The following is a 17,524-nucleotide window of genomic DNA, read 5'->3' as shown; positions in this document are numbered from 1 at the left end:
CTAAATGATGATACACTTGTTCCAAAATCACTTGCATTGATTAAAAACATAATTTATCCTCGCGTAAGAGATTTGACTGTATATTAGGCGTAAATGAAAATGTTTCTTCTAAAAGTTCCAGAAGGCACGACAAAACGCCTGGGCTGCATATTTCACTTTTGAAAAATTACAGTAAATTATTAAAAACAACAATTTTTCACACGAATTACAGAGAGCAAGATCATGTCGCGTTAACAATAATTTTTTCGTTCATCTGAACTTTTCCGCGTGTTGTGATCGATAATTATGGTACATCCCGTGGCTCAAATTGAGCTTACTAAAATTTGAGTGCCTCATTTTCGAGTGTCGTGAGTCGAAGGCCTTTAACAACACTAGTGTAAATTTAGTGTTGCCACCCAACAAGTAATTTAGTTATCTGGCAATACTGCTTGACGGATTTTTTTTTCGCAAAAAGAAAGAAAATATTAAAGACTTGAACTCTAAAGCAAAGTAAAAACAAATATATTACAATCTACAATTATATACAAAAGATTGCAAGTATTATATCTGGAGAGCAAAGAGTATGGTACGTATAATTAAATACTTTCCCATATATTTGGACAGATGTATTTTCTTGTTTTTTTCTTTTTCTCTCCTGGTGGTATGTGTGTGTGTGTGCGTGTGTTGTTGCTTTTGGCTTGGCGTGGCCTGCAATTTTTTTTTTTACGGTGAAAAGAAAAGCTACGAAAATGGCGGGGGAGTGCGCAGAGGAGTATAACAACCAAAAATGGAAACTAAAACTAATTCAGTTAAACACAAAAAAATGCGAAAATGCAACTATTCGAGTTTATGCGCGGTAATATGACCTTGAGGCCGGCGGCTTGTCCATCAAGGGATGCATTGGATGAAGGGCAGAAAGAGAAACAGTAGAACGTCATAGGTCCAACCAAAGAGAGTGTGTGTATCTATAATACATATGTATAAGCCACGCGCCATACACGCATACATATACATATATATATCTGTATGCATGGTATGGGTGTACGTACACATTTTCCCCCAAAAGTGTTTGACATTATCTATATATTAGAATTTCCGAAATATTTAAGTGCACAAAGAGCATTTCATCAATGCATGCAAGTAAATTATACATATGGGTCCATCCCCCCTCACGCCGCACATAGTGCATTTTGTGGACTATCTTATACGTAATCTGCCTAGTAAACTGAAATGGTTTATAAAATATGATATATTGAGAAGAATATTTAAATTCGATTTTTATTCAAATCGTTTCCGATTAGTAGCCAGCTGTTACCACTTATTTCTATAACTAAGTTTGAATAATTCGTTTATATAGTTTGTTTATGAACCCTAACACGACATTAATATTGAATTGATTGGTTCTGCAATTAAGAGATCTAAAGTTAGGGCTTTTTCTCAATTTCCGAAGAGTTTCATTGAGCTTCGTTGACAACAGTGAATCAAGCAACTTTTGATATCATGCTCCATTGTGAATCGTATTTTAGTCTTCCGGTGAATAATCTGTGATCCAAGACTTTCCCAGTATTTGTTTTCTATATAGTTTTTGGTCGTTCTTGTAAAATGATGCCAAGTGTAGTCATAAGGAACGAATTTTAAAGCCGTGTCTGGTCTACCTGAGTCAATCGCAGAATTGCACGTCGTATTTGGAGAGAGTTTTCTTTATATTGAGGGATCTGTCACAAAGCTTGCTACATTTGGATGAACAAAATTTGTATGAATGACGTCTACCAAAAGATATTTTATATTTAAGTACATTTTCCATATATATTCGGAATATTGGATCAATGGAATATGAGAAAGTTCCGCGATATCATAGGAAACCGCACAAATTAAGTTATATAGTTCATATAGGAACTTTTTGTATGAGTAAGATGAAGTGAGATGATATGAATGCTTGCTTTTTAGAATATTTTCAACCTTTCTATATATATAAAGTAAATAATCTGTCTACAATCTATTGCAATTCATTGATCTTTAACAGGGCAGCAACGACAGATCTTCGAGATCCCCACGTTCGGATGATCAGCGCGAAATCAATGATATGCCGGTGACAAAAAGATCGCGCTCCGATTCAGGTGAGTCTCATATCGATGCTTACATTAATTGTTTAAATAAAATTTACAAAAACAAAACCCTCAAAATAATATATGTATACCTTCTGTGTGCATTCGATATATACTTTTATATATATAAATGTATCTTTTTTTATATATATTATTAGTCTAAAACCATAAGTATGTATGTTGGAATGAAAAAAAAAAAATGAATCGATTATTAAAATAATATATATATATATTTACTATATATCCTATGTCTTTGTATATAAGTTCATTTGACAAAAAAAAAAAAAACCAATCAAACGATAGGAAAAAAAAAAGAAACAAAACAAAATGAATAAATTGTATTTTGTATAATTTTTTATTTTGTTTATATAACACCAAAAATCATATATATTCTTTTTTTTCTCTACTACTACTACTACCTACTACCTACTACTACTTCTACTTCGTTGCATCTTTTTTAAGGGCAGAGCACCTCCTGACGCTATTAAATAATCGGTTTTTCTTTTTGTTCTGCTTAAGTTATTGCAGACTTCATAAACGCACGATGAACTCAAGAGTGAGGTGAGGTGAGAGTCAATAACTCGTATCGAGAATGTGTCAAGTGTCAAGTCAGAAAGCAAATACCAATAAAAAATCCCCCCGAAAACGACTCAAAGAGAACTCGAGAACTAAAAACCATATATATGTGTATATGTATTACGAATCGTATCAAATCGAGTGATCGATACACACACACACACACAAAAAGAAAAAAAAAACTAAACAAAACGCATACTAAAAATCATGCCAAATATAGATATATATAAATATATATATACACGCACTAGGTTCACAAGAAAAAACTCTGTGTAAGATCAGTGAGTCCTCGTCATGGTCATGAAAGAACTACACTCAACAAGTTTACAACAACAACAACAAAAAAAAAAATGCATTTATAACTATTCTCTCTCTCTCTCTCTCTCTCTCTCTCTCTCTTCTCTCTAAATATCTCTTTCTCTCTTTTTCTCTTTTTTTTCTATTTTATCTATGTTTTGTTTCGTAAGTGTTTTAATTTTTGTTTTAACCATTAAGTTTATTCCGCCAAGAAAAAGAAAAGAAACCTTTTATTATATATATATATAAACTAAGACTTGTTTGAGATCGTGTGAGAGATGCCAAGATTAGATTACTTCAAATACCAACACCACAACTACTACTAATACTATTTACTACTACTATTTACTACTACTATTACTACTACTACTATTACTACTTCTACTCTACTACCAACCAACCAAAGAAACATCAACACGCGTACCACCACCACCAACCAACCAACCAACCAATCAACCAACCAACCACTAGTGCCATTTAATCCGAACCACGATCCGCTTCTTCTTCTTCTTGTACTTCGCGTCTTCTTACCATAACCATATGCCAATCAACGTCGCCGTTCGTCGTCGTCTTCTTCATCCTTCTACGGTCTTCATGGACTGACTGCCATGCCCAACTTGGCTGACATTTCATAACAAACACACAAAAAATGGTTCTGTATCCAAAACTAGAAATATTATATACATATAAAAAGAAAACACCAAAGAGAACAAGAAACTAAAAATGTAGAATTGGATAAATAGATAGATTAAATAGCTTTGAGTTTATTACAAAAGTTGTTTGAATGAATCTCAGCAAAAGTTAATAAAACTAACAAAAATTTTGATTAATTCAATTACAAATTGAAAAACCATAGAGTTAATCAGCTGAGATTGATAGATGGAATAGAATAGGATAGGATTCTGTTTTAGGATTCTAGAGCTTAGCTTCAGGATTAGCAAGGATCTGTATAGATTTTACCTGAAACCAGTATAATGACTCTTGATATTGAAAAAATGTGAATTAAATAAATGATTAAAGAAAATTGAATGAAATTTTCTCATAAGTTGAATGAATTTTTTACGTTCTTGCTTTAGTTGGTCAATAAAATAAATTAATAATTCATTTTGTTGTTAATTTCAATTTAAATTGTTCTTAAAACTTGACTTAATTGATGTTTAAAAGACAAACTATATATAGAATTTTTGAAATTAAGATATATATACATATATATATATAGATTACATGTGAAATGGAAATGGATAATAAATTAATCATTCATTTTGTTGTTAGTTTCAATTCAATTGTCTTAAAACCTATATATAGAATATTGGAAATAAATAGGAATACCTATACCAGAGATATGTATATCGATTTGTTGGTATCTTTTAGGTTTATATAGAAAAATCCTAATTTATACTTTACATCACAGACTTTTTGTTTTCTATCCCCTTTATGTATACAATCTGAACGATTATTAATCCGCAGTATTATTTTAACTAAACAATAGGAGAGACCCAATAAGTTCTTCTTCTTCTGTTTGATATGCATATTATGGCCCAATTTTTTGAAGCCATCTGTGAAGAAGGTCAAAATTGAACCATATTCCCCCTTCTCCTTTTTTAGAAGACACCAAAACAATAGTTTAAAATTGATAATGATGATGATGATGATGGTTAATTATTGCTAGATGAAAAAAATAAAAGAAATACAAAATTTTAAATGTCAAATCAAAAAATATGTATAAAACCAAAAAACTAAATTTTTTTATATACACAAAAATGATTAAGGTACTACTTCGGCGGCAAACTTAACCAAACTTAAAACATATTGTTGCTCTTATTATCGTTTCAGCGTCTTGTTTTTCTTTTTTTATTTTCTCTTTTTTATCACAAATGAGCAAAATGTAAAAGTTGTGTGTGTGCGTGTGAGACCCCCTTCAACTCTTCCCCCTACTTCAACTCATGGAAAAAAACCCGAAATCGAAAACGCACATAAGGTCGTTTATAATTTCTAATTTACAAAACAAACAAACAAACAAAACAAACTACAACTACAAAAATCAAACAAATTATATATATATATATATGTATACCTACAACATATATATATATATATATATCTCTCTATATGTATATACAAAAAAAAACTGAACACATTGCTATAGCAAATTCGATTAAACAAATTCATATATAGAATGAAAAAAAGAAGTAAATTTTATAGAAATTGAAATTTATTAATTAATATTTAAATGTTTTGCTGAGCGATTTGTACAGATTTTTGTATAGTATTTTCTCAACTCACTTTATATACAAACTATATAACTCTACCAAAGAAACAAAACCAAAAAAAACCATAAGAAAAAAGAAATAGTTTATAAATTTTGTTCTTTGGTTTCGATTTGTTGGCGCGGATTACTTGCATTTTTTTGTTTTTTTTTTATATAATTTTGAATGAGAAACTCAACCTATAGCTCTACCATATACATATATAAAATTTACATATATAATTATCCTACCATATATATATATAACACAAGAAAAAGAAAGAAACAAACTAAAACATCTTTTGCTGCACATTAATTCAATCACTCAAAATATTTGCCATCACACAAAAACAATCAAACCAAACCAAACCGCCCACCCACCTGATCCGCCCACTACTTCTACTACTACTACTCTCTCTCTTTCTCTCTCTCTCTATATATATATACATATATATATATATATACAAAACTTACCTTCTACTTACTATATATATATTTGTAATGCATACATATACATATATATAATATATATATATATATATATATATATATGTACATATATAGAGCACTATGTATATCTTTTATATCTATCCAATAAGCTGTATCCGTTAATTATTTTATTTGACGGGTGCTTTTTCTCTTTTTTTTATTCTCTTGCATATTTTTCCAGCCTTTAACCTAAAATGATAACCAAAAACAAAAACAAAACCACAAAAAAAATCCCCGAAAAACGAATGAAAATGAAACAGAAAGACAAATAGAGACAGTAACCAAAAGAAAGAAAGAAAGAAAACAAACAAAATCAATATCAAATTATATCCACGCCCCTCGTCCCCCTGTGTTTACGATAGAAGGGGATCGATTCTATATCTATATATATATATATATACATATATATATAAAGTAAAATCTCTATGTACATATATTAAAAAACGACAAGAAAAGTGAAATCCTAACTCGAAAGAATTATATTGGATAAATTCTTAAATATGTATATACTTATATCTATTATATATATATATATATATTAATATGATGGATTAAATCCAACCAAAAAAAAAAGAAAAAAACTAAAGCCGTGTGCGTGTGTGTGGCCGATCCCCCCTCTCCTTCAAGTTCCAGATCTTCTTCAGCAAATTAACAAACAAATTTTTTTTTCTACATTTGTTTTTTTTTCTTCTTTTTTGTCTTTATCTTTCTTGCAGGCAGAGCAGTTTTTTTTTCTTTTCTTACGCAAAAAAACAAAAGCAAAAAAACTAAAAAAAAAAAAGAAATTGTGAAAAAAAACAACACAAAAAAAAACAAACACAATTCCAAATGCAATGCTAAAAACAAAAAAAAAATCCCTCTACCCCTTGAATGTGGGACTCCATTTGTGCCTTGTGTGTCCTTGCCTTAAGCCTCAACGAGTTGCCTTTGGAATATAGACAAAACAAAAACAAAGAAAGAGTCAATTTTGAGAAAAAAAACCCACAAACAAAAAACAAAAAAACCAAGATGATAAATGATGATCGATCTACTACTACTTCTACTACTACTCTACTACTACTACTACAAAAAAAAAAAAAAAAAAAAAAAACAAATACTAATCCTAACGTATGAGTTGGACTAATCTCTATTCCCAATTCTAGGCAAGTCAGCGGACACGAAAGTTCCCCCATACCTTTCGCAGCCTCTGTACGATCTGAAGCAGACGGGCGATGTGAAATTCGGTCCTGGCACACGATCAGCATTATTGGGCTTACTTGGTGGGGCATTGCCAAAATTGACATCCGATCAGCATGATCTTGTTAGCAAGGCCAAGAAATATGCCATGGAGCAAAGCATCAAAATGGTCCTAATGAAACAGACCCTGGCCCATCAGCAGCAACAATTGGCCACTCAACGTACCCAGGTGCAACGGCAACAGGCATTGGCCCTAATGTGTCGGTAAGAATAAGAAACAAACAAACAAGCTTAAAACTTTATACCGAATTGTTGTTATGATGGAAAACTTGATTTACAATTTCTTGTGGTGAAGAAGAGTTTTGTTTTGATGGATTCACCGGTCCGTGTTATTTGGATGTGGATCCATCACAGACTTTTCACTGTGCCTCCTTGAAATGAGCTGATAAGATCTGAACGTGAAGATGAAGAACTTTCTGTACTTTATTTTAAGTTAACTTTATGGCGTAATTATATATATCTTCCTATTCCTATTTTGTAGAGTTTATGTGGGCAGCATTTCATTTGAACTGAAAGAGGATACCATTCGTGCTGCATTCACACCTTTTGGTCCCATCAAGTCGATTAATATGTCATGGGATCCAATAACGCAGAAACACAAGGGTTTCGCCTTTGTGGAATATGAAATACCCGAAGGGGCTCAATTGGCATTGGAACAGATGAATGGCGCTCTGATGGGTGGACGGAACATTAAGGTTGGCCGACCCAGCAATATGCCGCAAGCCCAACAGGTCATCGATGAAGTGCAAGAGGAGGCCAAATCATTTAATCGCATTTATGTCGCTTCCATACATCCGGATCTGTCCGAGGAGGATATCAAAAGTGTCTTTGAGGCATTCGGACCTATACTTTATTGCAAATTGGCCCAGGGAACGAGTCTGCATACGCACAAAGGTTACGGATTCATTGAGTATGCCAATAAGCAAGCCATGGACGAGGCCATTGCCAGTATGAATCTCTTTGATTTGGGCGGACAGTTGCTCAGGTAAGTGCTTCTCGATGACAGGTCGAGATGCAGATGCAGACTTTTCTAATTGCTCCTCTATTGATTTTAGGGTTGGCCGATCCATCACACCGCCCAATGCCTTGGCGTGTCCCACAACCAACTCCACAATGCCCACAGCTGCTGCAGTGGCTGCCGCTGCGGCCACAGCGAAAATTCAAGCTTTGGACGCTGTGGCTAGTAATGCCGTATTGGGTCTTCAGAATACACCTACGCTTGGAATGGCAGCGGGTGCCGTGGTGGCCAAAGTGGGTGCCATGCCAGTGGTAAGTGCAGCCACATCAGCGGCTGCTCTTCATCCGGTTCTGGCCGTGCCCACAGCTCCGGTAACGGCTGCTGCACTGCTCCCGCCTGGCATTTTCCAGCCACCAACAGCAGTGGCTCCCAGTTTGTTAGGCGTTCCCACAGGTTTGCCCACACTGCAAAGTGTGGCTCCCACATTGCCGCCGCCTGCCCTGCTGGCCACACCAACGCTACCCTTGGCTAGCGTGGCAGCTGCTGCTGCCGCTGCCGCCGGAGTGGGCGTGGGCGTGGTACCTGCCGCTGCCGTTGAGGCAAGCAATGGAGGTGCTGCTGTAGCAGTTGCTCCAGTCGCCCTATCAGCTGCGGCCAATAATGCCGCAGCGACAGCCGCCAATCTCTCGGAGAACATCAAGAAGGCCCACGAGAAACAGCAAGAGGAATTGCAAAAGAAACTGATGGACGAGGGTGATGTCCAGACGCTGCAGCAACAGGAGAACATGTCCATTAAGGGCCAAAGTGCTCGGCAATTGGTAATGCAGCGGTTAATGCGGCCCCAGGACTCTCGTGTCATTATCCTGCGCAATATGGTTGGACCAGAGGATGTGGATGAGACGCTGCAGGAGGAGATTCAAGAGGAGTGCAGCAAATTCGGCACTGTCAGTCGTGTCATCATATTCAACGAAAAGCAAACAGAGAACGAAGACGACGATGAGGCGGAAATTATTGTGAAAATATTTGTCGAATTCTCTGCCGGAGCCGAGGCCATCCGTGGCAAGGATGCGTTACATGGTAGATTTTTCGGTGGTCGACGTGTCATAGCCGAGCTCTATGATCAGAGCATTTTTGATCAGGGTGACTTGTCGGGTTAACCTAGCAACGAGCCATCTAAACGACCGAATAAATTGTAACAAAAACACACACAAAAGAGCAAAGCAAAACAACAAAACAAAACAAAAACAAAAAAAGCAAAATTGTACATTTTAGGGCACTCCCAAAATCCCTCCCCTCCCTCCCTCTGACCTTTTGTTTCCTCAAACAAGGCAAATTTATTTATTTATCGAACTTAAAACAAAACAAAAACAAAAAAGATTTGTAATTGTAATTTTGATTGTTATTTAGAAGGTTTTATTCTGAACTATACGATGTTTTACCTCGTACTGTCTGTTTTCCCTTCAAATCACATTCTCACACATAATTTCAGAATGCTAAAAAAGAATTAACAATAATAATAATAAACAAGAAGAACTCAAGTTTCCCCAAAAATGAAATTCATTGCGTTTTATTATTCAGAAATTTAATGAAATTTACATCTGCAATGCATTTTTATTAAGTTTCGGAATTTACATATTTCTAAATTAAGATAAAAAAAAAATAAACATTTTCTATCCCGCCCACTGTGGCTTGAGCTTAGAGCTTTGAGTCTTCAACGTTGTGTCATATACGCCTCACGAAGTCTAAAATAGGGGCAAAAATAATATTGGTTCATCGTTTCAGACATCACTGTTTTTCCCATCTCTAACGCTGTGTCTTAATAAAGTGAAATCGCTAACAAACAAAAAGTGAAAAAAAATCAAGAAAAACAAAAGCATAACACAACAAATTTTATAGTTTGTTGATGGATTAACAACAAACATTGTGAAAATTAACACTAGCTAACGGGAGAAAGCATAAGCAAATGTAAAATAAAAAAATTTATATAAAATAATAATAATAAAAACGACAAGAAGAAGACTTTTGACAAAGAGGAAAAACGAAAGAGAGAGAGAAAAAAAGCAACAGCAACAAATTTCTAATTCCTGGAGTGGCAGACAGATTCTTTGGTGGAGAATAGAACAGAGAGAGGTCTGCTGCTGCCAAGGATAAGAAAACAATAAAAAAAAAATACAACAAAACGTAAAGGTAAAGTTTGTAAAATCAAATATGGATTTACATACAGAAATTTCGTCGTTTTGCACTGTGAGACTGGGGACTACCCAGAGACTTGCGCTGCTGCTGCTCTCCCACGCACACAGCTGATGCGACCAAGACGACAACGACGACGACAGAGACGACGACGACGACTCCACCACTATCAGTATTATCTATTTACATTTAACCACCTAGGTGGAGGTGGAGATGGAAGTGGAGGTAGTTAGGCGGAGGGTGGAGGGATTGAACGGACTGGACTGACAGTCAGTCAGTCAGTCCTTCACTTGATAAGGCCAGACAGTGTGCCGCTGTTGCTCTGCTCTGTCGCGCTTTTTTTTTTCAATAACTACGCAACGCCAACTAACACCAGCAATTACAACAACAACAACAACTAAATCAACTATATTATACACCTACATAATAAGAATTATTAATTTGCTGACATTTCAAACAAAAGTGCTAATTATGAATTAACCGATTAACAGGTTGATATTTACTTCCGTTATAATTTGTTGTTGTTGTTGTTGTTATTGTTGGTATTTACGCCCCGTCATGCCACATGTTCCCTTGCCACAAGCCTCCAATGTTATAGGCATACACACACTCTCTATCTCTATCTCTGTCGCTCAATACAACAACAACATTTCTGTTGACATTCAAAAATCATGCTCTTGATTTTTTTATCCTTTTACTCCTACGTCCTCAGTCGCGAGTTGCAGTCTTTGTCATACATAGTGAGAGAAAGAGATGGATATACATATAAGTATGTAATTTGTTACTTTTGTCATTTATTTGTTGTTGTTGTTGTTGTTGTTGATTACGTAATATCTCCCAAACAACTCTATGAACCCTTCAAATAAAGTTCTTTGACTTCATTTGCTTTCATCCTCAATCAATCAGTTAGATACTACAAATACATATATTTAACTGATAATCATAATGTTTAATTGTCAGCCAAGTTGATTGATTAGTCAAGTAAACTGATCTACATAAAAGTCCATACTAGGCTAAAGCTTTGTTCTAGCTTTATTCAAACAAATATGCCTTTAATCTTTTGCACATACAATGTATGTAAACTTAGTCTATTAAACTAAATATCCCTTTAGTTTTGTTTAAAGGGTGTAACAGAGAGAGATAACAATTCTCAGACACATGTGCCGCCTGTTGATTTTCAATAACTAATCAAATTAATGAGTACAAATGTACTCTAATTTAGGATCAATTAATTATTGATCATTGAGACACACATGTAAATGTGAATCATTGAGAGATGATGAATGAATCTCTATTCAAATGACTCACGATTCAAGAAAGTGGAAATTTTATTTAACATTCTTATGAAATTTAAAATTATTTTTTGTTTTTAATATTGATTATTCCATCTTTGTTTTTAAGTTACATACAAGTTTCAATAATTTTGTCTATATGTCTCTCTGGCAATAAGTGTATTAAAGCTTCTTCAATATACCAATTACCTATTCAAATTGGTCTTTTGTTTCATGTGAAATATGTGATGTGATAATGTACACTGACTTGCAGATCTATGAAGCGATAAGCGTCAGTTTTACTATATGAAATAACACATCGGTCATCCATATATTTTGTGTACGCTTTGTAATTGAATTTTGTTTAATATAAGCATATCTTATAGATCGTATGACTCATTTTTGACAATAGTCATGAACAATTCTTTAAGAAATCGTGTTTTTTCAATTTCTCTACTACTAAACTTCGTCCATGAAGAAATTTTGTGTACCCTTTTGCCAAATAGTAAAGTGCAAAGGAAAGTTTAACTCCAAAAATGAGATATTCACGGTCTTGTACTCAGTTATTGTTCATCACGTCAGGTTTTCGAAGCAAATGTGTTGAAATTATGTAGTATTTCTTTGCTATACTTTGCATATGGTTCTAAACTGAGTAAAATTTGAACCCAAAAGTATGCTATAGGGATTTGAAGAGTTTCTGCTTTTCATTTTAAGAAATTATTGGAATCTCTTGCGTCTAACAAATTGTTTATTAGTAAGGTTTGCAATTAAGAGCTATTTTTCTTAAACGGTCTATTCCAAAATCTATTAAAAATGTACAAATCAATTGTTTAAATTTCTATAGTATACTTTTGGGTTCCATTTTTAACCCCACATCCCTTGGAGTTGAGCAAAACCCGAGTTCATATTTCGGAATCAGAGTACCCGAATTAGTTAAAGGCACCTTTCAAATTAAACTCACTAAAATTCACTCACTAAGATTCTTTAAACAAAATTCTTTCTTGGTAGTCATATGGATGAATCTTAAGGAGAGGTCAGTATGGGAATTTAAGTTACTTAAACATTTCAAAGACTCCTCCTATAGAAAGAATATAAAAAGGTAAAAGGACGATATTTCGCGGGTAGAATTACCCCTTTGAATACTTCTATGGTAAAAAGATATCCATTGTTTTAGAATGATTCTATATACATAAATGATTTTGTTTGAAAAATTTTCCGCCCTTTTCAAGGTGATTTTATTATACAACTGATACTTAAAGTTAAAAAACTTGAAGCAAGTGATTTTCGTAATCCCTTTCCACTTATGTTAGTTATTTCGAGGAAGCTCCAAGGAAGCTTAAGAGTAGTAGTAGTAAGAGAAGTTTTCCAGTCGGTTATTACCTTCCATTTCACATTAGAGTAGGCTCTCTAGAGAGATGAGTTTGTTTGAATCAATTTACCTGACACCTTTCGATTTCCTGGTATGTTAGTTGTTTTAGAGTTAGTTAGATTTAGTTTCAACTTTTGTAAATAATTGTATTTTTGAATTTGTATTTTGTATTGTTTGTTTTAGATTAAAGGATCGGAATAAATTTGCCACAATCCAAGGCGAAGAAGTGCCAACAATATTGAGTCGTCACAGGCGCCCAGTGGACAGTTAGATAGAAAAATGAGCTGCAAGGTGCGGTTAATGGAGGACGGCTCCTTGGATGAGGAGCCGTTGACACTGAAGGAGATTGCCTATCAGAAATTGTGTAACAATTTGGATATAATCAGTGGCACTACAACACACGGACAGCGTGTATTAAATCCGGGCATTGTACTGCCCAATGAGATATGTGATGGTTTCTTGGAGAATTATCAGCGTTTTAATCGCCCTCTAGATGATTCGGTGATCAATTTGTTTTATGACACTCAACGAACATCGTTGAAAATTGTTAATTTGCGTAATAGTACGCTCAGCAGTGTGGGTGAGTCCATCTATCTATCAATTGATGACCACATGTGGATAACCATATACCTACATATATTTCAATTCGTTCGTTTTTAGGTCTAGAGACTCTAATGCGTCACAAACTGTATGCTTTGTCCATGTGGTATTGCGATAAGATCACAGTTAATTCGCATCATTTGTTGGCTCATTATGGAGACAGTTTGCGCTCATTGGAGCTGGGGATTAGTTCACATCTGCTACAGAATGCTGAACCGAATGAAAAGGAACCGGTGGACTTTCAATTAACCTGTCCACATTTGCGTCGTTTGGTACTAAACGGTGTCGTTATGCATCATCGTTTGCAATTTGCTCATTTGCATGACTTGAGCCATTTGGATTTAACATCATGCGTCCTGGCCAATTTCAGTTTGGAGGCATTGGTCATGTTGCCCAACCTGCACACCCTAATATTGTTTAATGTTTGGCCAATTGCCAATCAGTTGCATGCCATTTGCTGCCTGCGACGATTATGCACCCTGGACATATCAATCTCAAGTTCGGGCAATGGCCATGGCACCTATGATCTGCCCGATCAGACATTGGAAATGCTAATGGATAATCTACGCCATTTAACACATCTAGATATATCCGGTACGAATTTAGCTGGCAATGGTGTGGCCACCAAGGAATCTGGCAATGGCAATACCAAGACAGAGCAACAATATGGTCTAACTGATATACCCGGTTTGGCCTCACGCACCCATAGGCCGTTGCAATTTCTGGGCCTCTATCATACAGCACATTGGGCATGCAAACGACACGATATACCTGCCTTCGAGGTGGCCGGCGATGCCAATGAGCAACAGATATTGACAGCAGCTCGTTACTATCATGATAGGCCAGTGCTATTGACAAGAGTGAGTTGTTCTCTACCTCTCATCGTCCCGTCCCATACATTTATAGCATTCGTTGCATTCATTTTTCATTAGGTTCTCAATGATTTATATCATCTGTTTCGCTTTGAGAACTGCAAGGATATACACACGGCATTGGATGTTGTGCTATCTGCCATGGACAGACATCTTAAATTCAAGCATATGCAAATATCCGGCAGGTGAGTTTGAGTTTTTTTGAACCAAAATTCTTTTTATCCTTAAATCCATGATATTTTTGCTTTTGCCCCTCCCCCGCAGCGCCACACTGTTTTATATAGTCAAAGGCAGGGATCGTTCTAAATTTGGCACTTTGTTGCGTAATCACATCATTCGCACCTTGCTCAATGGCATGGAAATGCATCTAACCGATGACACAATGCTTAGAAATGGTTACCTCACCCTCACCCAGTTCCATATGCCAGTCGATGTGGTAAGAGAGACAGAGAGAGAGAGCGAGAGAGGGAGAAACTGAAATTGAGAGAGACAGAGAACTTCGCCTAATCCAATTGTATATTATTATTTTCAGCTCTTTGAATACGAACGACTCATCAAAATTCTACTACATGGCGTATCCAAGACCGAGCAGGAGGGCTTTGTTCAGCGCATTGCCATCTATTTGCTCAACACATTGGCCTGCCAGGTGGATGGGCGACAGAAACTCTTCCTGGGTGAATTGGGAGTAGTTAGTGTAAGTGTTGCTATGTATGCTTAAATCAGTCTCTTGGCCAATAGTTTGTATGTTTTTCTCTCCACTTATATATATATATAGACCATGCTTACGCTAATCAAGGATCGCCTGACACGAACTGTCTTTGATGATGTCATGGAGGTGGCATGGTCAACCATGTGGAATGTAACCGATGAGACTGCTATTAATTGTAAGAGATTTCTTGATGGGCGCGGCATGGAGTATTTCCTGAAGTGTTTAAATGTGAGCAAGTGACAATTTCAATGTCTATATTATAGTTTATCTATCTAATCATATTGAATTTACTTATAGACCTTTCCGGAACGCGATGAACTATTAAGGAATATGATGGGGCTGCTGGGCAATGTGGCTGAAGTGAAGTGGCTTCGCCCCAAACTGATGACACAAGAGTTCATAAAGGTCTTTGCCCGTCTGCTGGACTCATTGAGCGATGGCATCGAGGTGGGTCATGGATGTGGAAGAAGATTGGCCAATGGCAATGTTAACCATGCTAACCTGCGCTTCCAGGTTAGCTACAATGCGGCTGGAGTGCTGGCCCACATTGCATCGGATGGCGCCGATGCCTGGACCATCAAGTCACCCACCAGGGAGCATGTGCTGGAGCGCATGGTGGCCGCCATACAACGCTGGAACATCAAATCCGAGCGGAATATCAATTATCGCAGCTTTGAGCCAATATTGAGTCTTGTTCGCTGCTATGAGACGCCCCAATGTCAGCATTGGGCCGTCTGGGCATTGGCCAATTTGACACAGGTTGGACCTCCCACAATAAGATAAAATTCCAAAATATACTAATACTCTTGATCTTCTTAGGTTTATCCCGAAAAATATTGCCAATTGGTAGAGCAGGAGAATGGAATACAGATCCTAAACGAGCTGATTCAGCATGAGAGTCCTTATTGTGAGATTAAGCGTATTGCTCGCATGGTTATTGAGCAATGCGATTCGGGAGTTGAGCGTATGATTGAGGGTTAAATGGAGAAGTCCTTAGGTTATTTGTATTTATATACATATATATATATATATATATATACATACACGTATAATACAGATATATATATATGTGTGTATATAAAATTATGTATACACCGATATATATATATATATATATATGTAATAAAATTTGTTGTAATGTCCCCCCCCTCCAGCCCCGACGATCCCGCCCTTCATTAATTCATTGTTTTTAAGGCAAGTGCAAGTGTTATTCTGATTGTTCAAGGAGATTCTTTCTCAAGAGTTCTTTTTTTCCATGTTTAGTTTGAGAAACGAGAAATGCAGAAAAATTACTACAAGAGTAAAGAAGATATACATCATATATATCCTTAAATATTATATATATATATATATATTAAATAAGACTATAACTATATATACATACATATATTATATCATGTTGTAAGCGAAAAGAGAAAAACAAGTTTTAATCCCCTTATATATTTTTTTTTTAGCTCTTGTAATGTAAATATTGTTAAAATGCAAAAGTAATGAACAGGAAAACGTAAAGCAAATCAGCTTAAGATTAAAAAAAAAAATATCCTTAAAATATAAATTTATCGAGATGGCAGAAAACCTCCAAAAAAACAACAACATTAAAAACCTTAAATTGATGTTTCGTATATCTACATATATATATATATATATATATGTATATATACATAAGGAATTATTTCTTCTTCTTATATATATATATATATATATATATGTAATGTATGAGTATGCTCGCTCTGTTCCTAGTGTTTAGATATTGTTAGTTTTAAGCCTTGCCTTGTGTTCAATTGAAGTTGGTTTTTTCTTTTATATATATATGTGTATATATATATATATATGTATATATATATACACATATGTATGTGGTATATGTATGTATGTGTCTATATATATATATGTATATATAGGTTGTTTCTTTGCATGTTTTCGAATTATTATTCTATATGTGCCCTTAGGTCATCACGTATCTTAGATTAAGATAAACTGTAAATATATATATATATATCTATATACTTTTAGAACTAAATATTTTTTTTTTTGTGCTCACTTTTGTCTATGTTAAAAGTTTATTTTTAGACAACCTCCTCCAACACCTCCTACCCCTTTTCTTCCCTTCTTCATCCAACCATGCATATACAGAATACAACTATTTGGATCGCCAAAACAAAAAAAAACAAAACAAAACAAAAAAGATCACGCCTGTGTCTTACACTTTATATATATATAAATATATATATATTTATTTGCTCCTCTCTCCTAGTATATATGTATATGAAAATCAAATGACATGAATTAATTGCATCACAGTGGGCCATCGTGTGTGGATCGTATCCTTCGTCGTATACGTAACTTCTGTGTCTGCGTTTATGTTAATTTTCTTTTTTTAATTTTTTTGTTTTGTCATTTTTCGTTTTTGTTTGAAATAAAGATAAAGCTATAACTGTATCGATGTGTGTGTATGTGTATGTAAATTTGTGTTGAAAACAAAAAAAATTGCGGTAGTCGTTAGTTAATGTTTTGCCCATATGCAGATCTCCAAACTGTTTTTTTCGATGGGGTTGCTTCACACGAAGCGAGAGAGGGAGGGCGAGCGAGAGAGAGGGTATATGGTGAAGGGGGAAAAAATGCCAATGA

General features: G+C 35.2%; 2 protein-coding genes across 4 annotated transcripts; both read left to right on the top strand.

Moving 5' to 3' along the window:
• The first annotated feature begins 462 nt into the window (after positions 1-462).
• Positions 463-9,441, top strand: LOC6638884 (poly(U)-binding-splicing factor half pint). Its single transcript, XM_002061783.4, has 5 exons — positions 463-565; positions 2,003-2,096; positions 6,834-7,131; positions 7,409-7,912; positions 7,983-9,441. Exons 1-5 carry the CDS (start codon positions 563-565, stop codon positions 9,040-9,042), a joined length of 1,959 nt encoding a protein of 652 aa, XP_002061819.2. The 5' UTR covers positions 463-562; the 3' UTR covers positions 9,043-9,441.
• A 302-nt stretch (positions 9,442-9,743) lies between these two features.
• On the top strand, positions 9,744-16,215 carry LOC6638825 (protein zer-1 homolog). 3 transcript variants are annotated; one of them, XM_015179086.3, is made up of 10 exons: positions 9,745-10,072; positions 12,899-13,295; positions 13,376-14,175; positions 14,248-14,372; positions 14,452-14,623; positions 14,720-14,881; positions 14,963-15,124; positions 15,194-15,343; positions 15,410-15,655; positions 15,716-16,215. In XM_015179086.3, the coding sequence occupies exons 2-10, from the start codon at positions 12,995-12,997 to the stop codon at positions 15,875-15,877; spliced, it is 2,280 nt and encodes a 759-aa protein (XP_015034572.1). In that variant the 5' UTR covers positions 9,745-10,072; positions 12,899-12,994; the 3' UTR covers positions 15,878-16,215. The 3 variants fall into 3 exon arrangements, with proteins under 3 accessions (XP_002061820.1, XP_015034572.1, XP_046868189.1); XM_002061784.4 differs by having other exon boundaries at positions 9,744-10,072; positions 15,194-15,655; positions 15,716-15,937; XM_047012233.1 differs by lacking the exon at positions 9,745-10,072 and having other exon boundaries at positions 12,862-13,295; positions 15,194-15,655; positions 15,716-15,937.
• The last annotated feature ends 1,309 nt before the right edge of the window (positions 16,216-17,524 follow it).

This window comes from Drosophila willistoni, assembly GCF_018902025.1.
Source record: "Drosophila willistoni isolate 14030-0811.24 chromosome XR unlocalized genomic scaffold, UCI_dwil_1.1 Seg144, whole genome shotgun sequence".
Taxonomy (NCBI): Eukaryota; Metazoa; Arthropoda; class Insecta; order Diptera; family Drosophilidae; genus Drosophila; species Drosophila willistoni.
The sequence above is the reverse complement of the archived record's forward strand: the minus strand, read 5'-3'. Positions and strand labels throughout refer to the sequence as shown.

Bases quoted from the DNA above. Each gene is read 5' to 3' on its own strand.
- LOC6638884 (XM_002061783.4), top strand. The intron at 2,097-6,833 runs GTGAGTCTCATA...TCCCAATTCTAG, and splicing joins AAGATCGCGCTCCGATTCAG to GCAAGTCAGCGGACACGAAA. The intron at 7,132-7,408 runs GTAAGAATAAGA...CCTATTTTGTAG, and splicing joins GCATTGGCCCTAATGTGTCG to AGTTTATGTGGGCAGCATTT.
- LOC6638825 (XM_002061784.4), top strand. From the start codon at position 12,995: ATGAGCTGCAAGGTGCGGTTAATGGAGGACGGCTCCTTGGATGAGGAG. The intron at 14,624-14,719 runs GTAAGAGAGACA...TATTATTTTCAG, and splicing joins TCCATATGCCAGTCGATGTG to CTCTTTGAATACGAACGACT. The intron at 15,125-15,193 runs GTGAGCAAGTGA...ATTTACTTATAG, and splicing joins ATTTCCTGAAGTGTTTAAAT to ACCTTTCCGGAACGCGATGA.